This window comes from Heteronotia binoei, chromosome 17 (genome assembly GCF_032191835.1).
Source record: "Heteronotia binoei isolate CCM8104 ecotype False Entrance Well chromosome 17, APGP_CSIRO_Hbin_v1, whole genome shotgun sequence".
NCBI lineage: Eukaryota > Metazoa > Chordata > Lepidosauria > Squamata > Gekkonidae > Heteronotia > Heteronotia binoei.
This window is the reverse complement of record NC_083239.1, coordinates 49,754,685-49,779,498: the sequence shown is the minus strand read 5'-3', so window position 1 is coordinate 49,779,498 and position 24,814 is coordinate 49,754,685. Positions and strand designations below refer to the sequence as shown.

Below are 24,814 nucleotides of genomic sequence, written 5' to 3'. Positions count from 1 at the left end.
GACTCTTGCTCTTTTCTTATCCTCGTGCCGAGTTTCCAAAAACAGCAGACGTCCCCCCATCTACCCCTCGCGTCCCACCCTGCACCTGTGTGACCCCCTCCCGCATCCCCTCACCTTCTGCGATTTCCTCCAAGGCAGCCTGAACTCCCTTTTCGAAGGCCACAGCATCTGCGGGGCTTTGGAAAGTGAGGCCAAACTTGCTGTCCCCCACTTTCCAGTGGTGGAAAATGGGGTTCACCTTGTTGTAGACAAGGTCCCTCTTCAGGGTGCACTCCAGGATGGTCTGCAGGAGGCAAGGGAGAAGGATAAAGGATCGGCAGACTACCCTGACCCATAACTTTTATGGAAGCCACCAGATAGAGTTGGGCACAGGAAATTCCTGAAGATTTAGGGGGAGGGGTGAATATGATTCAGTAGAAGGCAGCTTCATATGTTCACAACTCTTTGGGGAGGGACGGTGGCTCAGTGGTAGAGCATCTGCTTGGGAAGCAGAAGGTCCCAGGTTCAATCCCCGGCATCTCCAAAAAAGGGGTCCAGGCAAATAGGTGTGAAAAACCTCAGCTGGAGACCCTGGAGAGCCGCTGCCAGTCTGAGAAGACAATACTGACTTTGATGGACTAAAGGTCTGATTCGGTATAAGGCAGCTTCATATGTTCATATGTTCAATATATTATATATGAAGCTACCTTATACTGAATCACATCCTTGGTCCATCAAAGTCAGTCTTGTCTACTCAGACTGGCAGCGGCTCTCTAGGGTCTCAAGTGGAGGTTTTTCATGCCTACTTGCCTGAACCCTTTTTAGTGGGAGATGCCGGGGATTGAACCTGAGACCTTCTGCTCACCGAGCAGATGCTCTACCATTGAGCCACCCTCCTTCCCCAAAGAGTTGTGAACATATGAACATATGAAGCTGCCTTCTACTGAATCAGACCCTCGGTCCATCAAGTCAGTCTTGTCTACTCAGACTGGCAGCAGCTCTCCAGGGTTTCAAGCGGAGGTTTTTCACGCCTATTTGCTGGACCCTTTTTAGTTGGAGATGCTGGGGATTGAACCTGGGACCTTCTGTTTACCAAGCAGATGCTCTGCCACTGAGCCACCGTCCCTCTCCTTTGGGTGGAGTTTGGGATGGAAGGGAGCTCAGTGGGAATTTGATGTCACTCTTGGAATTCAATTTTTCCTCGACTTTATGGTATACCATAGTTCCCACCTTCTGAAACTGCACTTAATGCATCTCTGTAGTCTAGGGATAAGTTGTAATTCCAGGATAACTCCAAATGCAACCTGGAGGAATGTAACCCCGCTGCCTAGTACTGTTACACCAGGCGACAGATAAATGGAGGTAGGGTTGCCAACTCCAGCTCGGCAAATTCCTGGATATTTAGGGAGGGATAGAGTAGGGAGGAAGCTCGGGAAAAATGCACTTCCACAGAGTCCAGCCTCAGAACCTGCCCTGTCTTCCAGGGGAACTGCTCCGTGAAATCAGGAGACCCGTTCTCATGCCAGGAGAACTCCAGGCAACACCAGGAGGTTGGCGACCCTGGACGGAAAGACTTAGTCGGTAAGCTCCACCACCAAAGCAGATGGTGCCCCACAGAATCGCCGTCGCTGCTCCTCCCCACCAGTCAGGAGGCCATCTTGAAAAAAAATATTTAACTTAAACTAGCCTCCTTTCTTCCATATGGAGCTCAAGACGGCTTACCGCATAGATGAATCACATACAATAAAACATGTAACATCCATAAAAATCCAAAATTTAAAACTGCAACTCAGGAGTGTTAGGCCTAAAGAAAATTGTTTTCAGCTGCCTCCTAAAGGTCAAAAGTAGGGTTGCCAAGTCCCACGTAGCCTCCAGCGGGGAACAGTTTTTGTGTGACGCAATGACGTTACTCACAAGTGGTGTCATTGCGGCGGCAACGTCACACGCTGGCCGCTCTAGGAGCTTCCAGGAAAACTCTATGGTTTCCCCGGACGCTCTAGCAATTTGGGAGGGAAAACCATAGAGTTTCCCCTCCCAAATTGCTAGAGCGCCCAGGAAAACAATAGAGTTTTCCCAATGCGGGCTGGCGGGTTGGAAAACTCTGGGATGGGGGAACCTCCGCCCAGCTCGGGAACTTGGCAGCCCTAATCGAAAGTGAGAGTCACCAGATGCACCTCCCTGTGGAGGTTGTTCCACAATTGCGAGGCCACCACTGAGAAGGCCGTCTCTCGTGTGCTCACGAAATGAGCTGCTTTGCTTGATGGGACAGAGCCAGGCTGTTTTGGTTTGTTTTTTACTATTACCAAACTGTGGCTCTTGACACAGGTGTGCCGCATCCCCCCGCCCCCACCAGGCCTCCCACCTCCACCAACCTCACCGTCTGGTCCCGCAGGCGCTCCCCGCTGATGAGGTACTGCCGGTGCTGCCCTTCTTCCGGCCGCCGGACCTTGCAGATCATCACGTGGCTTAGGCCGCCGCCACCCATGGGCACCCAACCCCCGCTCGAATCGTCTCGGATCATCACCACAGCTCGCACCCGAACCATGTAACTGGGTGGAACGAGAGGAGAAGAGCAGTGAGGGAAAGGGTCAGGAAATTTCCTGAAGATGAACACACGTGTTTGACTGCGGGGGGGGGGGGGGGGGTGTCTGGTACGGGTCTCCAGCCCCAACCTGCGTTTCCTACCCACAAACGCACATGAGACTGCCTTATACAAAATTAGACTCTTGTAACTCTGCATGCAAGAGGATCTGAGTGGAAAAGAGTTCAGGGAATTCTCTCACTCTGGGTACACTTGGTAATTAGCAGCACCCTGTCATGCCTAAAGAGCCCCGTGGCACAGAGTGTTAAAGCTGCAGTACTGCAGTCCTATGCTCTGCTCATGACCTGAGTTCGATCCCCGGCGGAAGCTGGGTTTTCAGGTAGCCGGCTCGAGGTTGACTCAGCCTACCATCCTTCCGAGGTCAGTGAAATAAGTCCCCAGCTTGCTGGGGGGAAAGTGTAGAGGACTGGGGAGGTCGATGGCAAACCACCCCGTCAAAAGTCTGCCGTGAAAATGTTGTGAAAGCAATGTCAACCCAGAGTTGGAAACCACTGGTGCTTGCACAGGGGACCATTCCTTTCTTCATGGCCTAGATCAGGGGTGGCCAAACTGGCTTAACGTAAGAGCCACGAAGAATAAAATCAGATGTTTGAGAGCTACAAGAAAGGAAGGAAGGAAGGACGGACTAGATAGATAGATAGATTGATTGATGATTGATAGATGAGAGAGAGAGACTGATTGATAGATTGATTGATTGATAAATGATAGACAGATGATAGACAGACAGATGATAGATAGAGAGATAGAGTGATAGAGAGATAGATTGATAGATGATTGACAGACAGACAGACAGACAGATAGATAGATAGATAGAGGTAGAAAGAAAGCAACTTTAGATGCATTTTCCAGGCCGCCAGCTGACTTGGCTTGGAGAAGGGATTTTAAGAGACAAATGCTTTATCCAAGCTGGTTGAGGCTTTGAGAGTAACACAATATGTGTGAAAGAGCCACATGTGGCTTCCGAGCCACAGCCTGGCCCCCTGGGCTAGATGTTGAGCCTCTTTGGCCCTTGCTTGCCTTCTGTGTTTCATCTTATCTAGGACCTCTCGTCTTCTCTCTATTATCTGGGCTTGCAGCTGTAATGAAACAACTTTTTTGAAGTTAATCTATTCACAGTAAGTTAAATGTAACCTATGTGGATGTGTCATGTACAATGTGCTTCTATTTTTTCAAGTAAAATTTCTTTCTCTTGTCCCCATTGGAGTCAGTTCATCTTTGTAATTGGTTTGAGCAGCATTTTTCCCTTAACAGGAAAACGTGGAGAATCGGGGATACTCTGTAAAGCTCCTGGGCTCCCAAGGTAACTGACTTTTAAAAATATTTAACCCCATACCCACAAGCACATGAGGAACCCTATACGGAAGTAGAACCTTGCTCCATCAAAATCAGTATTGTCCACTCAGACCGGCAGTAACTCGCCAGGGTCTCAGACTGAGGTCTTTCACATCCCCTCCTATCTGCTTCTTTTAACTGGCAAGGCGATGGATTGAACCTAGGACTTTCTGCATGCTAAGCAAATGCTTTATGACTAAGCCACGCTCCTAATAAGAACATCAGAGAAGCCATGTTGGATCAGGCCAATAGCCCATCCAGTCCAACACTCTGTCACACAGTGGCCAAAAAACAAACAAACCTTCAAGTGCCATCAGGAGGTTCACAATTGGGGCTAGAAGCCCTTCCGCTTTGCCCCGCCCCCCCCCCAGCACCAAGAATACAGAGCATCACTGCCCCAGACAGTTCCAACAATACGCTGTGGCTAATAGCCACTGATGGACCTCTGCTCCATAGGTTTATCCAATCCCCTCTTGAAGCTGGCTATGCTTGCAGATGCCACCACCTCCTGCGGCAGTGAATTCCACATGTTAATCACCCTTTGGGTGAAGAAGGACTTCCTTTTATCCGTTCTAACTCAACTGCTCAGCAATTTCATTGAATGCTCACGAGTTCTTGTATTGTGAGAAAGGGAGAAAATTTGGGGGTGGAGCCTAGAGGGGATGGAGTTTGAGGAGGGGGAAGGACCTCAGTGGGGTATAATGCCACGTCCCCCATAGCAGCCATTATCTCAGGGGAAACCGACCTCTCCGCAGATCAGTTACATTCAGTGTTCCCTCTAAGCTGAGTTAGCATGAGCTAGCTCACAGATTTTTAGCCTCACGCATTTTTGTCTTAGCTCAGGAAGGAGGATCCCAGAGCACAATAATTGATGCAGCAGCTCACCATTTTAATGCCAGTAGCTCACAACTTTAATACCGGTAGCTCACAAAGAAGAATTTTTGCTCGCCAGACTCTGCAGCTTAGAGGGAACGTTGATTATGATACTGGAAGATCTCCAGGCCCCACCTGGAACTTGGAAATCCTAGCTGGGGAGACTACTCTGTATAGCACCCTGAGCTCTTGGGAAGCAGAGGGGGATTTTCAAAATATGCAATAAATAAACCGGGTCTCCTAGTCAGCCTGTCTGCTTTATACAGGAAGTATAGAGGATCGGCTTGTTAGTGTGTGAGCAGTCGTTCTTCTTGATTGTAGTCTCGCCACAGAGGTTCTTTCCCAGCCGTGCATTGCATAAATTGACCAACCTCATGCATGCATTTTATCCCACTTTCCTCCAAGGTCAGGGTTTGTCATTTTTCAAAGCCCCTCCTAAACTTACTTTGCTCATCCAGACCCTGTCCGCAAAGTCAATCCAAGCTATTTTTCCCCCTCCCTTAAAATGCAAGCGCCTTACATAGCTGAAAGAGCCCCGTGGCGCAGAGTGTTAAAGCTGCAGAACTGCAGTCCTAAGCTCTGCTCTTGACCTGAGTTCTATCCCTGGTGGAAGCTGGGTTTTCAGGTAGCCGGCTCAGCCTTCCATCCTTCCGAGGTTGGCAAAATGAGTTCCCCAGCTTGCTGGGAGGAAAGCGTAGATGACTGGGGAAGGCAATGGCAAACCACCTCTGAATATTTTTTGCCGTGACCTGGGCAGCCCAGGCTAACTCGATCTCATCAGATCTTGGAAGATAAGCAGGGCCAGACCTGGTAAGTATTTGGATAGGAGACCACCAAGGAAGCCCCGGGTTGCTACGCAGAGGCAGGCAAGGGCAAGCCACCTCTGCGTTTCTCTTGCCTTGAAAGCTCTACGGCAAGGTTGGCCATGGGTAGCTCTCCAGATGTTTTTTGCCTACAACTCCCATCAGCCCCAGCCAGCACGGCTAATGGTAAGTATTTGGATAGGAGACCACCAAGGAAGCCCCTGGTTGCTACGCAGAGGCAGGCAAGGGCAAACCACCTCTGCGTTTCTCTTGCCTTGAAAGCTCTACGGCAGGGTTGGCCAAGGGTAGCTCTCCAGATGTTTTTTTGCCTACAACTCCCATCAGCCCCAGCCAGCACGGCCAATGGCTGGGGCTGATGGGAGTTGTAGGCAAAAACATCTGGAGAGCTACCCTTGGCCACCCCTGCTCTACGGGGTCACCGTAAGTCAGCTGTGACGACACTTTCCACCACTTGAAAGCTAAGTAGGGTCAGCCCTGGTTAGTACTTGGATGGGAGACCACCAAGGGTTGCTATGCAGAGGAAGCCAGCGGCAAACCACCTCTGTTGATCTCCTGCCTTGACTTGGATGCCCCAGGCTAGCCCAGTCTCATCAGATCTCAGAAGCTAAGCAGGTTCAACCCCGATCAGTACTTGGATGGGAGACCACCAAGGAAGTCCAGGGTTGCTACGCAGAGGCAGCCAAAGGCAAACCACCTTCAAACATCTCTGGCTTTGAAAACCCTATGGGATTGCCGTAGGTTGACTGTGACTCAACGGCACTTTACACATATCTGACAGAAAGCGTTGCCTCTCGACAGCTTATATCTCCCCTAAGGTATACAAGCTGCCACGAGCATCGAAACTAGCTACTTTACACATAGAGACACGCAGAGATATATAGCATAATTAGACAAGAGGCCTTGTGCCATGAGTATTTCACCCATTATGCAGACAGAACCCAAATTTGCCTTTGAGCATCCCAGAGCCTCCTCTCTCGCTTCCTCCCGTTGCTTTTTGAGCTTGTGACCTATCTAGGGTTGCCAGTCCCCAGGTGGAAGAAACCAAAGCAAACAGCTCCCATGATGCCAGTCTCCAAACAATTAAGAGGTAATCCAAATTGTATCAAAAAGAGCATATATTTATTACAAAAACATGAAGTCAATCAAACTTCCAAGTAGTATAAGAAGATGATTATGATATTGGATTAATATCCCTCCCTCCACTCCGAAGAGTCGCAGAGCGGCTCACAATCTCCTTTACCTTCCTCCCCCACAACAGACACCCTGTGAGGTAGATGGGGCTGGAGAAGGCTCTCACAGCAGCTGCCCTTTCAAGGACAACTCCTGCAAGAGCTATGGCTGACCCAAGGCCATTCCAGCAGCTGCAAGTGGAGGAGTGGGGAATCAAACCCGGTTCTCCCAGATAAGAGTCTGCCCTTTCAAGGACAACCTCTGCCAGAGCTATGGCTGACCCAAGGCCATGCCAGCAGGTGCAAGTGGAGGAGTGGGGAATCAAACCTGGTTCTCCCGGATAAGAGTCTGCCCTTTCAAGGACAACCTCTGCCGGAGCTATGGCTAACCCAAGGCCATTCCAGCAGCTGCAAATGGAGGAATGGGGAAATCAAACCCGGTTCTCCCAGATAAGAGTCTGCCCTTTCAAGGACAACCTCTGCCGGAGCTATGGCTGACCCAAGGCCATGCCAGCAGGTGCAAGTGGAGGAGTGGGGAATCAAACCTGGTTCTCCCGGATAAGAGTCTTCCCTTTCAAGGACAACCTCTGCCAGAGCTATGGCTGACCCAAGGCCATCTCAGCAGGTGCAAGTGGAGGAGTGGGGAATCAAACCTGGTTTTCCCGGATAAGAGTCTGCCCTTTCAAAGACAACCTCTGCCAGAGCTATGGCTGACCCAAGGCAAGTGGAGGAGTGGAGAATCAAACCCGGTTCTTCCAGATAAGAGTCCGCACACTTAACCACTACACCAAACTGGCTCTTCCACACCAAACTGGCTCTTCCACGTGTCCTCAAGCAGCCAGTTCCTGCTTCTTCAACAAGTGAATGTTAGTGATTTAAACGAATCTTGGGTCAACGTGTTAATTATTCATTTAAGTCCAATACCTTGAATATATGCAGACATATATAGAAGTTTTATCTACTGTCATCTCCATAGAAGCGTTTTCTACTGTTGTAAAAGCTTGGCGTTCTTACCGGGTGTTGAAAATCGTCTGTGAAAAGCTTGAAGAAGCTTATTGCGAAACAGGGGCACAAGTACAATCCTGTCGCCTTACGGATGGCTGTTTAGCATCTGTTAAAATTTTTAACATGCAATTGTTGAAGAAGTAGGAACTGGCTGCTGGGAGACACATTCCTTATACCACTTAGAAGTTTGATTGACTTCATGTTTTTGTAATAAATATATGCTCTTTTTGATACAATCTGGATTACTGTTTAATTGTTTGGAGACTGGCATCACGGGAGCTGTTTGCTTTGGTTTCTTCTGCCTTTTTTGCTGTGATTCTCCATTTTGGTTGAACAATCCCCCAGGTGGGGGCGCGGGATCCCCCGGTTTGGAGGCCTTCCCCCCCCCCCGCTTCAGGGTCATCGGAAAGCAGGGGGAGGGGAGGGAAATGTCTGCTTCGTGACCCAGCTGGCATCATGATCCCCTGCCCCCACCTGGGGATTGGCAACCCTACACACTAGCCCCCATGCAGATAGCAAAATCCATACAGCGGGGACAGCGACAATTTTCCACACAAAAAAAAGAAAGAAAGAACCCCCCTGTTTTCAACAGGAAAACAACAGCCTATCCCCCACATGCAATCTCCACTGTCTCTCTAGTCCACACCCAGCCCCGTTAAGCCTTAGCGGCCGAATGTTGAGCAAACACAGGTCTCATCTGATTCTTGCAGAAAGCAGATGCTTTTCAATAACTCGTGCACAAAAGTTAATCATTACACTGTGGTGTGGGAGGGGGCCGGGAGGGGGGGTTGGGGGAGGAGGAGAGCCCAGGGCCGTGGACTGAGATCTTACGCCGGGTGCTATCTGTGGCTGGTGGATGCAACCCTCCTGGCGCAGCTCAGGAGACTTCGATATCAGAGAACCAGGGGTGGAATTCTAGCAGGAGCTCCTTTGCATATTAGGCCACACACCCCTGATGTAGCCAGTCCTCCAAGAGCTTACAAGGCTCTTTTTTGTAAGCTCTTGGAGGATTGGCTACATCAAGGGGTGTGTGGCCTAATATGCAAAGGAACTCCTGCTAGCATTCCATCCCTGCAGAGAACCAAAAAGAAGACGCAGAAAAAGCATAGAAAAGGGCAACTAGAATGATTAAAGGGTTGGAACACAGCCATCCCTATGAAGAAAGGTTAAAACGCTTGGGGCTCTTTAGCTTGGAGAAACGTTGACTGAGGGGTGACATGACAGAGGTTACAAGATTGTGCATGGGATAGAGAAGGTAGAGAAAGAAGTCCTTTTCTCCCTTTCTCACAATACAAGAACTCGTGGGCATTCAATGAAATTGCTGAGCAGTTGGGTTAGAATGGATAAAAGGAAGTACTTCTTCACCCAAAGGGTGATTAACATGTGGAATTCACTGCCACATGAGGTGGCGGCAGCTACAAGCATAGACAGCTTCAAGAGGGGAATTGATGAGCATATGGAGGAGAGGTCCATCAGTAGCTATTAGCCACAACTTATCGTTGGAACTCTCTGTCTGGGGCAAGTGATGCTCTGTATTTTTGGTGCTTGGGGGGGGGGGGCACAGTGGAAGGGCTTCTAGTCCCACTGGTGGATCTCCCGATGGCATTTGAGGGTTTTTTTAGTCGCTGTGTGACACAGAGTGTAGGACTGGATGGGCCATTGGCTTGATCCAACATGGCTTCTCTTATGTTCTTATGTGACACTGAGTGTTGGACTGGATGGGCCATTGGCCTGATCCAACATGGCTTCTCTTATGTTCTTATGTGACACAGAGTGTTGGACTGGATGGGCCATTGGCCTGATCCAACATGGATTCTCTTATGTTCTTAGAAGAATAGAAGAGAAGGAGGAGGAGTGTGTGTGAGAGTGTGCCAAAATGATTTGTCTGCACACAAAGAATCATGGTGGTCAGAAATTGGCCAGCGGCCAAGGTCCCAAGCCAGCTAGAGAAGGTTCAAGGAAAATGGCCGAGAGATACTAATTCTCCCACTCCCCAATCTTTCCTTCAAGGGTTGCAGGATGGCCGATGTTCAAGTCCACCATCCTCCAGCTGACGTTTTTGACACAGCTGACAGTGTGGCCGCACAGCCTTGGTTCTAGCTAGAAGCACACCCATCGAGTCCCCCCCCGCACCCCCCAGGCTGCAGGCTCTTTCTGAATGAGCCCAGGAGCTAGATGTGCCTCTGTTGTCATGCAAAGAAAGAAGAAGAGACTGTAATTGGGGGCATCCGATGAGCCAAGCATGGTGCCCTAGAGTGGAGGGCAGTAGCCCTCTCCCCGTAGTTCCCTTGCTCCCTTTGCAGCCGCTCTGGCTGGCCACTTCCTCCCCCTTTGTTGCTCTGACTTTGCCAGCTAAGCCACGCCACGTGGAGGCTACTGTGGTCGCATTCGAGAAACAGCCACTACACCGACACAACCTACCGATGAGGGTTTGGGTGCCTCCTGTTTCTCACACCTCATGGTATGCTTCATTCCAGATTCTTCTAAATCTTTGGGGATTGAAAGTAGGATTGCTAATCCCCAGGTGGGGATGGGGGATCCCCCGGTTTGGAGGCCCTCCCACCTTGGGTTGCCAAGTCCAATTCAAGAAATATCTAGGGACTTTGGGGGTGGAGCTAGGAGACTGGGGGTGGAGCTAGGAGACTTTGGGGGTGGAGCCAGGAGACATTGGGGGTGGAGCCAGGAGACATTGGGGATGGAGCCAGGAGCAAGGGTATGACAAGCATAATTGAACTTCAAAGGGAATTCTGGTCATCACATTGAAAGGGACCGCAAACCTTTTTACATGCCTTCCCTCCGTAGGAAATAAAGTTAGGGGCACCTTCTTTGGGGGCTCATAGAATTGGACCCTTTGGTCCAATCTTTTTGAAACTTGGGGGGTATTTTGAGGAGAGGCACTGGATGCTATACTGAAACTGTGATGCATCTACCTAAAAAAACAATCCCCCCCCAGAGCTAGGGTTGCCAAGTCCAATTCAAGAAATATCTGGGGACTTTGGGGGTGGAGCCAGGAGACTTTGGGGGTGGAGCCAGGAGACATTAGGGGTGGAGCCAAGATCAAGGTTGTGACAAGCTTAATTCAACTCCAAAGGGAGTTCTGGCCATCACATTTAAAGGGACGGCACACCTTTTCAATTCCCTCCTTCCATAGGAAATAATGAAGGATAGGGGCACCTTCTTTTGGGGCTCATAGAATTGGACCCCCTGATCCAATCTTTTTGAAACTTGGTGGGTATTTTGGGGAGAGGCACTAGATGCTATAATGAAAATTTGGTGCCTCTATCCCAAAAGACAGCCCCCCTAGAGCCCCAGATACCCGCAGATCAATTCTCCATGATTTTCTTTAGGAATAAATCTCCATAGGGAATAACAGAGTTCCCAGCAGACATTTCTCTCCCCTCCCCCTGCTTTCTGACGACCCTGAAGCGGGGGGAGGGCCTCCAAACCGGGGGATCCCCTGCCCCCACCTGGGGATTGGCAACCCTACCCAGAGCCCCAGATACCCACGGATCAATTCTCTATTATTTCCTATGGGAAGAAGTCTCCATAGGGAATAATAGAGTTTCCAGTAGCCATTTTCCTCCCCCTCCCCCCGCTTTCTGATGACCCTGAAATGGGGGGAGGGCCTCCAAACCGGGGTATCCCCTGTCCCCACCTGGGGATTGGCAACCCTATCTGCACATGGTTTTCACTTTCATTTTCTGCCCAGGTTTTTTGGTGCCCCAAAGGCTACCTTTCTAGACACTGTAGCTGTCTTTGGCGGCTCTCCTTTGACCTGCTGAACTCTCAGCAGGACTGTAAAATGACACTCTCACTCCCCAAAATATATATACAATTGTATTCAATATATATTCAGTCTTTTCCAAAACATATCCAGAACATATCCTCTTGTAAATATCTCAGTGGTGCAGACAAAAAACCATCTCGTGCACAACGCTCCTACTGTCCAAACAGTACAAAATTAATTAAAGTCCAACGAATCAGAAAAAGAACCGGTCCATTTTGTTTCGGGAAGGACCCTTCTCTAGGGGACCGTCTTTTATATTTATGGGCTCAGTAGTGTTGTAGTGCTGTATTTCATACCCTGGCCTTCCAAAATGATATTTGATATGAAATCTCTTATTGGAACGCTATCAAATGCTGCAGGATAGAGACTAAGCAAATACAAAAAAGTCGCACGGAAAGGAAGAACGGAGAGAACAGGCTCAGTGTAAAATAGCTTTTCAATACAATATCCAAACACTTGTACTAATGTCTTGCAAAAAGTCTAGGCAACGCTTTCATTATGTAAACCCAGTTTATTTTACCACAAAGCAATCAGCCTTGGAAAGGTGTGGATTGGTCCAAATTCATATGCCATGTTGATTCTACTGAACATGTTGATTCTACTGAAAACGAGAGTGAAGCGATAGTAAAAGGAAGGAGCTGTGTTTTGTAAAGTGATAAGCTTTGGGCTGAGATGAAGCACGGAAGCGAAACAGGAAAAGTAAGATCGATTGAACCTGTCGCATTATTGATTAATCTGCTGTCAATATAATATATATATGCAGCTAACGAAAACAAACGGACATAGTGGATGAACAAAATAGGAGTCAATTGCACCTTTAAGAGCAACTTAGTTTTATTCAGAATGTAAGCTTTTGTGTGTATGTACACTTCTACCGATGAGGAATGAGGTACAGTAAGCAGAACCACATATAGCTGGTGGGGTTTGGAATGCCAAGTGGTACAAAGTTAAAAACTAATAGCAGAATAGTAAAATTAACGAATTCAGAAATAATTAACAGGCATTCTCACATTCTGACACGTTTCTGTTTTATGGTTTCCCACGCTAATTCAACCCAGATCAAAGGTTTTCTGAATTTGTTAATTTTACTATTCTGCTCTTGGTTTTTAACTTTGTACCCCTTGGCATCTCAAACCCCATCAGCTATATGTGGCTCTGCTTACTGTACCTCATTCCTCGTCTGAAGAAGTGTGCATGCACACGAAAGCTTACATTCTGAATAAAACTAAGTTGGTCTTAAAGGTGCAATTGACTCCTATTTTGTTCTACTACTTCAGACCAACACGGCCGTCTATATAGACATAGTGGATGTATGGCATATGAATTTGGACCAATCCAAATTGGCGTTCTCTTCATTCTTCCTTTCCGTGTAACTTTTTTGCATTTGCTTAGTCTCTATCCTGCAGCATTTGATAGCGTTCCAATAAGAGATTTCATATCAAATATCATTTTGGAAGGCCAGGATATGGAATACAGCACTACAACACTACTGAGCCCATAAATATAAAAGGCGGTCCCTTGAAGAAGGGTTCTTCCCGAAATGAAATGGACCGGTTCTTTTTCTGATTCGTTGGACTTTAATTAATTTTGTATTGTTTGGACAGTAGGAGTGTTGCGCACGAGATGTTTTTTTTGTCTGCACCACTGAGGTATTTACAAGAGGATATGTTCTGGATAACTGTATACCGAGTCCGTTACAAGGTGCTGGTTATTACCTTTAAAGCCCTATATGGCCAAGGACCTGCCTACCTTAGGGACCGTCTCTCTCCATATGTTCCCCAGAGGGCACTGAGATCTAGTTCACAAAATCTACTGAAAATCCCTGGGCCAAAGGAGGCCAAATTGAAAGTAACAAGGGAGCGGGGCCTTCTCGATAACAGCACCCCAATGGTGGAGCCAGCTGCCAGAGGAGGTGTGGGCCCTACGGGACCTTAATCAGTTCCGTAGGGCTTGCAAAACCGTCCTTTTCCAGCTGGCATATTAAGATGGAACCATCGCATCGATAAGCTATGTTGCTATGTTTACATGTATATTAAGAAGGTAGCACCATTAATTTATACTGTAATTTAAATTTTAATCTAATTGCTGTTTTTAGGAAATGTATTTTATAGGTTATGTTGTATTTATTGTTATATCATGGTGTGACCCACCATGTCCTGTCAGCTGTCCTGAGCCTGCCTCGGCGGGGAGGGCAGGGTATAAATAAAAATGTATTTTATTATTATTATTATTATGAAGGTAAAGGAGATTGTGAGCCACTTTGAGACTCTTCGGAGTGGAGGACGGGATATAAATCCAATTATTATTATTATTATTATTATTATTATTACTATTATTATTATTATTAATATGTTTTGGAAAAGACTGAATACATATTGAACACAATTGTATATATATTTTTCTACATGGAGTGAGAGTGTCATTTCACAGTTTCCTTACCTCCGTGGTCCCGTTCTCCGCTGATGAACTCTCAGCAGGAGACAGAAAGAAAGGGAGAGCTGTTTGCCTTCGCTGAGCTCCACCTGTTGACGCTTTGGCTCCCCCCTTAAACCCCACAGCCAGGCAAGGGACATGAGTTCCGTCCCTTGGCCCCACTGGCCTTACACCTGGGTCAAGCTTGCTCCTTGCCAGAGTTATGCCAATGAAGAACTAGCAACCCCAGTGTTGGGAGATAGCTGGTATTCTGTGGCCTAAGACCTTGTCAAGGTCAGAAAGAGACGGAGGAAGACAACATCCATACGGGGCATTGTAGACTGGCAGGGTGAAGGCCCTGTATGAAAGAGGCCTGGTATAAAAACTAGAAATCAATGACAAAAAAAATTGTGTTCTGTATAGGGTTGCTAATCCCCAGGTGGGGGCAGGGGATCCCCCGCTTTGGAGACCCTCCCCCCGCTTCAGGGTCATCAGAAAGCGGGGGGAGGAGAGGGAAATGTCTGCTGGGAACTCTATTATTCCCTATGGAGATTTATTCCCATAGAAAATCATGGAGAATTGATCTGCAGGTATCTGGGGCTCTGGGGGGGCTGTTTTTTGGGGTAGAGGCACCAAATTTTCAGTATAGCATCTAGTGCCTCTCCCCAAAATACCCCCCAAGTTTCAAAAAGATTGGACCAGGGGGTCCAATTCTATGAGCCCCAAAAGATGGTGCCCCTATCCTTCATTATTTCCTATGGAAGGAAGGAATTGAAAAGGTGTGCCGTCCCTTTAAATGTGATGGCCAGAACTCCCTTTGGAGTTCAATTATGCTTGCCACAGCCTTGATCTTGGCTCCACCTCTAATGTCTCCTGGCTCCACCCCCAAAGTCCCCAGATATTTCTTGAATTGGATTTGGCAAGCCTAGTTCTGTAATATGCTACATACAAAACCATGCAAAGAAATTCATACAAGGTAAACAACACATAACAAGCGAAAAATATCAAATATCAAAAGTCCCAAAGGCTCAGTTATAAACAGTGTCCTTAAAGCAGGGGTGGGGAACCTCCATCCCGAGGGCCGTATGTGGCCCTTGAGGTCACATGGTGTGGCCCTTGGGGATTGCTGGGCCGAACCGAGCCATGTGGCAGCCTCCCTGGGGCCTGGCTGGCCAGTGAGGATTGTGGGGCCCAGCTGCGCTGTGCAGCAACCTCCCCAGGGCCAGGCAGGGATCACAGGGCCCAGATGTACTGTGTGGCAGCCTCCCCGGTGCCTGGCTGGCCAGTCAGAATTGCTGCAGGGCCTGGAAAAGTTGCTGTCACAGTTCAGTTTGCACTTCGTTATCCCAGATGGTGTGGCCTAATATGTTAATGAGTGTGTGACCTAATATGCTAATATTAGGGGATGTGGTCTAATATGCTACTGAGTTACTGCTGGCCTTTTTCTACAAAAAAGCCCTGGACCTATGAATTTGCCTAGGGCGGTGGGCCGTGTGTGTGTGTGTGCCAGATTAGGCTCTCCCCACGTGACTTCAAATAGAAAAACAATTATTTGCATTAATTTTGCCGGCTGAATCGTTCTCCCTCGGCGGAGCACTGTTTTTTAAGTTGATAATTTTTTACGGTCCGTGGATGATGTTATAAATATCCATATGGCCCTTGGCAGAAACAAGGTTCCCCACCCCTGCCTTAAAGGGTAGCAGAAAGTCTTCCTCCAATAGTATATTGCTGGCAATAATCTCAAAGTAGATGTATTATGGTGTATGAAAGCCTCCTGAAATATAAATGGAAATAACGGCACTGGATTCCTACTCGGTAGGGTTGCCAAGTCCAATTCAAGAAATATCTGGGGACTTTGGGGGTGGAGCCAGGAGACATTGGGGGTGGAGCCAGGAGCAAGGTTGTGACAAGCATCATTGAACTCCAAAGGGAGTGCTGGCCATCACATTTAAAGGGACAGCACACCTTTTCAATGCCTTCCCTACATTAGAAATAATGAAGGATAGGGGCACCTTCTTTTGGGGCTTATAGAATTGGGACTCCCTGGTATTTTGGGGAGAGGCACTGGATGCTATGCTGAAAATGTGATGTCTCTACCTCAAAAAACACAGGGCCCCCCAGAGCCCCAGATATCTGTGGATCAATTCTGGATTGATATAATGGATCAATTCTCCATTATACCCTATGGCAATTGGTCTTCATAGGGAATAATGGCGTGCACAGCAGACATCCCCCCCCCCGCTTTTTGATGACCCTGAAGTGAGGGGAGGGCCTCCAAACCAGAGGATCCCCTGTCCCCACCTGGGGATTGGCAACCCTACTATTTGGCATCGTTTATGGTCAGAACTGCGACGGTATCTGATCGTCTTCGAGCCTGACTTTCGTTTGTGATTTAGCCTCCAGCTTCCAGGAGGCTGCTCAAAACAAGTCCTGCGAATAGGCATCAGGTAATCCCACTACCACCAAACAACCAAATAATCAAAATTATAATCATATTCTGCAAATTAAGCGTCATTTACGCTAATGCCTTGCATGGGTCCTATCCCATGGCTCTTATTGCAGATTCCACAGCAGATTGTCGATAACCGAGGCCATCCCGTTCTTAAATGATGCGTACACATTTTTAAAAGTTCAGTCGCCGAATTGTAAGCACAAAGCTCTGAGGCCCAGGACCTTCCCGGGGGGAGGGGAGAGGGGGCCATGACCATTCATTGCAGGGGCGGTCAAGTTTGCTTAATGCAACAGCCATATAGAATAGACGTCAGATGTTTGAGAGTCGCAAGACATGAACATCAGATATTTGAGAGAAGGAAGGGAGGAAGGGAAATAGATTGGGGAGAGAGAGGTGGAAAGAAAGCAGCTTTAACTTTAAATGCGTTCTCCAAGCTGCCGGCTGGCTTGGCTTGGCAAAGTGATTTAAAGAGACAAATGCCTTCTCCAAGCCGGCCAATGGGGTGGTGGGGGCATCAAGAGCCACACAATATGTGTGAAAGCGCCACATGTGGCTCCCAAGCCACAGCTTGGCCACCCCTGTGCTAGGGTCACCGGCTCTGGACTGAGAAATACTTGGATTTTTTTGGGGGGGAGGGGGGCCTAGAGAGAACAGGGTTTGGGGATAGAAGGGAACTCTATTATATCCCACGGAGACTGATTCCCATAGGGTATAATGGAGAATTGATCCATCTGTATCTGGGGCTCAGGGGGGGGCATTTTTTGAGGTAGAGGCACCAAATTTTCAGCGTAGCAACTGGTGCCTTCTCCTCAAAACACCCGCCAAGTTTCAAAAAGATTGGATTGAGGGTCCAATTCTATGAGCCCCAAAAGAAGATGCCCCTATCCTTCATTATTCCCAAATGGAGGGAAGGCATTTCAAAGGCATGCAGTCCCTTTAAATGCGAAGGCCAGAACTCCCTTCGGAGCACAATTGTGCTTGTCACATCCTTGCTCTTGGCTCCACCCCGCAAAGTCCCCAGATATTTCTTGAGTCGGACCTGGCAACCCTAAATATAGACTTTATATAGGACACAGGCAAATCCAATTAATGATATTATTTTTACTTAAAATACAAACAAAAGCAAGTGACTCCTAGCACTGAAAGCAACTGATCTACTGGGGAACCCACAAAAGTCCCAATAAATGTATTTAATCCTATGTAAGACTATGTTTTTCCCCCAGGGGATACCATAAAATGGGGAATGCCTCACATTTCCATACAACCACTTGCTTGCGGGCCAGGTAGGAGGCCTGCGCAGGCTGGTTCTGGCCTGTGGGCCTTCTGTTTGACACCCCTACATGCCCTCCTTAATCCAGAAGACATTTCTGCCACCCACCGTAAATAGCTACTCTGCTATCACAAACCTGGTTCATGCACGGAGGCCTTCATGCCCAAGTACAAAACACAGTCAGCACACGCCATCTTGGGCAAAAGACAGACCTGCCTCTTTTTGTCCCTGGGACACAAGGCGGGTAGGGTCTACATTCCCAATTTTGAGCCCCTCTGGCGGGGTACAGCTCACCTGTTCTCCTGGCCTTCTAGGATTTCTCCCACCAGGGCATCACCCGCAAGACTCAGATCTCGAGAATCAACTGCATATTAGCTCCACAGCAATGGAGAAAGATGCCGAGCCAGCCGGCCTGCAGGCAGCTACACTCTGAGAGGCAGGATCCAGACGGGAGACAAATCCCCAGTGTTGATCTTCCCTGCACGGCACCTGGAAGCAGTTTGGGGTTGTCTCAGAGGTAGCCCCAAAAAAGGATGCAATTTATTCTATGCAGGGCTGGCAAGCTGCATAGGCACAGCGATAACCCTGCCCTCTCATCCACAGGGATATATATATATATATATATATACATACATATACATATTTGCTTTGAATGGGAGCTATCAGCCGATTAAAATTTTTTTGAGTTGATGAACTGTCTGGATTGCAAGCAATAACGGTTAAATAAATCTGCGCCTCAACCCCCCCCCCCTCGAAAAAAAGACACACAGTTCCTTTTCGAGACACCGAACGCAGAACAGCTCGCAGTTTCAGAAAGAGACGTTCCCCTCGACATCAGAAGAAAAGGCCATCTTGGAAAACGTTCCCTCTTCCATTTTCACGTTACGGCAACCCACACGAAGCCGAGACTACCTCTGTGACCAAACGGCACGCGGCTCCCACCACTTAAAAATTGCTCCCCTCGCTTAAACCCAATGAAGGTTCACCTGAGCTGATTTTTTGACATGCTAAAAAAAAAAAAAAAAATCGGCACACAACAGGTACCAAATTGTCAGCGACCATCGTTTCGTTTGCCAGGTATCTCCCACGACTTTCTGTCCTTGTCCCCATACGCTTGCCACTTCTTTTGCCAGCTAGGGGCTTTCAAACATTTATTTTTAAATTTTAAACCCGAGAGTGGAGCGCACGCACCTCTAAATGGTCAGTTTTCTTCCCAAAGGGTCTCCCTTTTCCAACATTCCCCCCCACACCAACTTTTCCAGAATTTCACACCGCTCAGTCGACGGAGCCATTTTCTAGCACAAGCTCGACGGACACCATTTTCTCCTCTGCTCCTCTGTTCCCCCCGCCCTTCGCACACTGCTGTACACCTAGCAATGTTTTCAAAGAAGTTGCATTTCTGGCCGCCTGCGAAACGATATGTTTCATTTTTTAAAAAGTCAAGGGGAAGGCAAAGAGGGGCCCAAAAAGAGGGTGGCCAAAAAGGAGCACACGTATACACACACACAGACACACACACACATATACACGGATTACGGAGCAAACCACACCAGATGGTCAACAAAATAGGAATCTGCCCGCCTAGGGATGGTCCAAGAAGGGAGCCTCAACATATTAGCAACAAATGCAGATACAAACGCCTAAAGAAAAGGCAGAAAAGGTGTAGGGAAGCCAGCCTCCAGGTGGGACCTGGAGATCCTCTGGTATTACAGCTCATCTCCAGACTACAGAGATCAATTCCCTTGGAGAAAATGGGTGCTTGGGAGGTTGGAATCTATGGCGTTGTACCCCACTGAGGTGCCTGTCCTCTCAAGGCTCTGTCCCCAAATCTCCAGGAGTTTCCCAATCTGGCAAACCTACCACCACCCATCTCCCACCAGCCCTACAAGAGAAAGAAAAGCAGAAGCAGATATGAAAGACTGAAGAATAGCCGGGATTCGGGAAAGGGTGGGCTCAACTGTTTTGCCGTGACGACCACACTCCAAAACACAACATCCTCTTGCAGCAAATTCCACATTTTAATCACTTAAGAACATCACAGCCGTGCTGGATCAAACCAGTGGTCCATCTCTAACCTGGAAGGCCGTGCTGGGTGCAAAGAATCTTACCTTCTAGATAGGTTTTTTTTAAAAAAAATACGAATAGAGCAGGATACTAGTCCTCATGGCTCCTGTAAAAGGAAAGCATGGCTGGTGCAAAAGATTAACAGCTGCTATAGTCACACAACAGGAGTTGTGATGCAGATTGCAATCCCATGTGCGTGTGTGTGTGGGGGAGCCAAGTATATAAACCTCACAGAGTTGCCAACCTCCAGGTGAGGTCTGGAGGACTCCTGGATTACAACCAGTCTCCAGAGACCAGTTCCCCTGGAGAAAACGGCTGCTTTGGAAGGTGGACTGTATGGCATTATATCTTGCTGAAGCTCCGCCCCTCCTCAAACCCTATCCTCTCTACATGCCACTCTACAGATGCCAGCCTCCAGATGGGACTCAGGGATCCCATGGGATTACATCTCAACTCCAGGTCGGGGAGAAAACAGATACTTTGGAGGGTGGACGTTATGGCACAGTACCCCAACTGAGGCATCCCTGCCCTTCCTAGGCCCTAGCCTAAAATCTCCAGGAGTTTTCCCAAACTGGATCTGGCAACCCCACCCTCCTGATCCCCTGCCAGTGGCCAGAAGGTGGTGGTGGTGGGGGAAACCCGGCAACCCTGCCCAATCTCTATGCCTCAATTGCCATATATTTCCCAGCCCAGACCTGGTCACCCTATAAGCCAACCTATTTTGACAAGAGAAGGAAAAGAAAAAGGAAAGGTCCTCCCCCGTGCAAGCACCAGTCATTTCAGACTCTGGGGGTGATGTTGCTTTCACAACGTTTTCACGGCAGATTTTTTTACGGGGTGGTTCACCATTGCCTTCCCCAGTCATCTACACTTCCCCCCCCCAGCAAGCTGGGGACTCATTTGACTGACCTCAGAAGGATGGAAGGCTGAGTTAACCTCGAGCCGGCTACCTGAAAACCCAGCTTCCGCCGGGGATCAAACTCAGGTCATGAGCAGAGCTTAGGACTGCAGTACTGCAGCTTTAACACTCTGTGCCACGGGGCTCTTCATAACACTCTTAATGACAAGAGAACTAACAGTTAAATCCTACGTCGAGTTATTCCATTTAGGCATAACTTAATTCTCCATAGTTTTATGAACACAGCAACAGGAAAGCAACAAACAGATGGATTCGTTTGACTGCTTGGTCCAGTTACGCTCTCTCTGCCTACTCTACCTCACAGGGATAGTGTAAGGATGACGTAGAGGAGGGGAGAACTGCGAAGGCCGCGACAAGCCCCTCAGAGGAAGGGCAGGATAAAAAAACATGGAAGAGATCAATTTTTGCCTCAGACTCGAAGAGCTCTGCTGGGGATTCAGGGCCTGGGGGTTAAGACATCAGAAGAGGCCTGCTGGATCAGACCAGTAGTCCACGTAGACTAGACCAACATCCTGTCTCACACAATGGCCAGCCAGTTCCTCTGGAGGGCCAGAAAGAGGACTGAGAGGCTGAGGCCTTCCCCTGAGGATGCCTCCTGCTGCTGGGAATCGGCATTTCCCTTTAGTCATTGTGGCTAGTAGCCACTGGTAGACCTCTGGTAGTCATTGTGGCTAGTAGCCACTGGTAGACCTCTCCTCCCTGAATCCCTCCAATCCCCTTCTATGGCCCTCACGACATCCTCTGGCAGCGAATTCCACGTTTTAATCACTTGAGAACCATAACAGCATGTGCTGGCTCAAACCAGTGGTCCAGAAATCTACGGTACCTCGCACAGTGGCCAACCAGTTCCTCTGGAGGGCCAACAACAGGGCAGAGAGGCTGAGGCCTTCATAAGAACATCAGAAGAGCCCTGCTGGATCAGACCAGTGAGGGTCCACCTAGTCCAGCCTTCTGCCTCACACAGTGGCCGACCAGTTCCTCTGGAGGGCCAACAACAGGGCAGAGAGGCTGAGGCCTTCATAAGAACATCAGAAGAGCCCTGCTGGATCAGACCAGGGAGGGTCCATCTAGTCCAGCCTCCTGTCTCACACAGTGGCCAACCAGTTCCTCTGGAGAGCCAACAACAGGGCAGAGAGGCCGAGGCCTTCATAAGAACATCAGAAGAGCCCTGCTGGATCAGACCAGTGAGGGTCCATCTAGTCCAGCCTCCTGCCTCACACAGTGGCCAACCAGTTCCTCTGGAGGGCCACCAACAGGGCAGAGAGGCCGAGGCCTTCCCCTGAGGTTGCCTCCTGGCACTGGGATCCAGAGGTTTAGTGCCTCTGAAGGGGGAGGTTCCCCTCAGCCAGCACGACTAGCAGCCATTGACAGACTTATCCTCTATGAATCTATCTAATCCCCTTTCGAAGCTGCTTCTTCCTGTGGCCGTCATAGATCCAAGTGGGCAGCTGTGTTATTAGAACAAGATAGGAGTCAAGTTGCACCTTTAAGACCAATTTAGTTTTATTCAGAATGTAAGCTTTCGTGTGCTCTAAGCGCACTTCATCAGACGAGGAATCCGGTTCAGTGAGCAGAGCCACACAGAGCTGGTAGGCAGTGGCTCAGAATGCAAAATGGTACAAATTTAAGATTCAATGATTCTGTTCTACTATTCTGTTGCATTCTGAGCCACTGCCTACCAGCTGTGTGTGGCTCTGCTCACTGTACCGGATTCCTCGTCTGATGAAGTGTGCTTAGAGAACAAACGAAAGCTTACGTTCTGAATAAAACTAAGTTGGTCTTAAAGGTGCCACTTGACTCCTATTTTGTTCTGTGGCCATCATGACATTCTCTGGCAGCGAATTCCACCTTTTAATCACTCTCTGTGTAAAGTTGTATTTCCTCTTATCCATTCTGAACCTACTGTCCATCAGTTCCACTGGATGCCCTCGAGTTTCAGTATTTTGGGAGAGAGAGAGAAAAAGTTCTCTTTGACCGCTCTCTCCATCCCTTGCAGAATTTTATAAACCTCTATCATGACCCCCCCCCCCTTAGTAATCTCTTTTCTAAATGGAAAAGTCCAAGAACCCCACTCTTCAGCCTTTTCTCACAGGAAAAGTGCTCTAATCCACTCATAATTTTGGTTGCCCTCCTCTGTATTTTACACACTTGTACTGTGTAGAGAAGTATTTCCTTTTGTCCCTCCTGAACCCTTGGGAGTTCTGCAGCCTCCTCCTCAGATTAGTCAGGAAAACTACAAATTCAATAGGCCACTGCCATTTGCCTCCTATTTGGCTTAAATTCCCATGCCTAAACACACAGATGGCGACTTTGGAAAACAGGTGCCTCCCCCACCCAAGACACGTCTGGATTGGAAACAATTCCCAGCTGCTCGTGTAGGCAACTCAAAGCCATTGGAGGAAAGCGATGGCATTAAAAAACACCCCCTCCCCCCGACTTTGGCATCAGGAACTCAGTGACATGGGGCGGGGGGCATACCTTGGCGATCAACTTATATCAGTTTTACACTGTGGTTTCCTCTCAAGAGCTCTGGAAATTGTTTCTTGATGAGGGTGTCAAAAAAATCTTGTCTTTGGTCCATTCACAAAATCTTGGGTAACAGAACATAAAAAAAGATGGTGAAACCAGTTGGTGCAAAGATACTTTCAAGTGCAGGGGGCAGGTGGAAGAAAAGGATCTGGGCTGATTTTGTACATGGAAAAACAAAGAAGGGAAAGAAACTTAACCCAAAGACTGGAATAAGAAACCTGAAAGGTTAATATGCAATTAAAGGGCCAAACATTAAAAACAAACTGTAAAATAAATCATAAACCAACATACATGTATTTATTGTAGAAAGCTAAAACCATTTAAGGGCCCATCATAAGCATCTATCCTAACTCTTGGCACATAGGCTCTGACCTTTCACCTATCCTGATCAATTCTGGACCATGTGGCATACAATAAGTCACTGGATGCAATATGTATGCCCTTGATTAAGACATAAGGCTGTAGAATAAGAGGCCTCAAGAATATCTTTAAGCCTTTGTCACTTCATTAAATTTCCTTGTGGTCCAGCATTGTTCTATTGTTTTATTCTATTCTGTATTATGAGCCAATATGTGTACTTACCTTTCTGACCTCTGAAGAAGACCATTCTAGGTTGAAACGCGTCAGGTCAAGTTGAGTGGATTCCCATTGTGGTTTTAGGATTGTACATAGGATCGAGGCTTACGATGGGCCCTAAATGGACTTAGCTTTCTACAATAAATACATGTATGTTGGTTTATGATTTATTTTACAGTCTGATTTTGTTAGGGCTGCCAAGACCCTGGTCTGGGCAGAGAATCTCCCACCTGGGAAGTTTCCAACCCGCTGGCCTAATGTGGAACTTCCCCTTGCATCACTGGTGCAATGACGTCACCTAGAAGTGACGTTATCAAAATGGCAGCGCCCAGGCAGGGGCACTCTAGGCGTTTCTGGGAAAACTCTATGGTACCTCCCAAATGGCTAGAGCATCCAGGGAAACCATAGAGTTTTCCCAGAAACGCCTAGAGCGGCCCGGCACAGGTACCGCCATTTTGATGATGTCACTTCCAGGTGATATCATTTTGGGGTGTGTGCGTGCGTTGAGAACGTGAATGTCCCCTGCCAGGGGATGAAGAGGACTTGGCAACCCTAGATTTTATACGTGCCAAGTTGGTGGTTTTACCACTAAGCCACAGCTGTTTCCTTGAGGTATACATGAACACACAAAGTGGCCTTATCCCAAGTTAGGGCTGACAACTCTGGGTTTGGAAATGCCAGGGGATTTGAGGGTGAAGCCCAGAAAAGTGGGGTGCAGAGAGGAGAGAGACCTTGATAGGATATCGTGCCATGAAGTCCAACTTCCAAAGCAGCCATTTTCTCCAGCAGAAGTGGATCAATGTTTAAAATAATTAAACAATAAAAAAGATAAATGTTTTATGTAGGGTTCCCATTCCCTCATCCTAGCAGGGGTATTTCAGGGCCTCCAACCCACTGGTATGGAGATGGCTGGTGGAGGGAGCCCTACCCCTGAAGAACTCCATCGTTGTCCGACATGATGACATCACCTAGAAGTAACTACATTGTGCCTGGGATGTTGCATGGGGGGACACTCTAGCAT

At 48.1% G+C, this 24,814-nt stretch overlaps 1 protein-coding gene across 2 annotated transcripts in view; it reads right to left on the bottom strand.

The window, feature by feature from the left end:
- Positions 1-24,814, bottom strand: part of LOC132586043 (sprouty-related, EVH1 domain-containing protein 1-like) — a 35,047-nt gene that overhangs the window by 5,145 nt on the left and 5,088 nt on the right. For both annotated transcript variants that reach the window (XM_060257966.1, XM_060257967.1), the window contains exons 2-3: positions 2,357-2,528; positions 115-283 (exon numbers count right to left, since the gene is read on the bottom strand). In XM_060257966.1, the coding sequence (XP_060113949.1) occupies positions 115-283; positions 2,357-2,524 (337 nt within the window). In that variant the 5' untranslated portion in view covers positions 2,525-2,528. The remainder of the gene's footprint in view (positions 1-114; positions 284-2,356; positions 2,529-24,814) is intronic.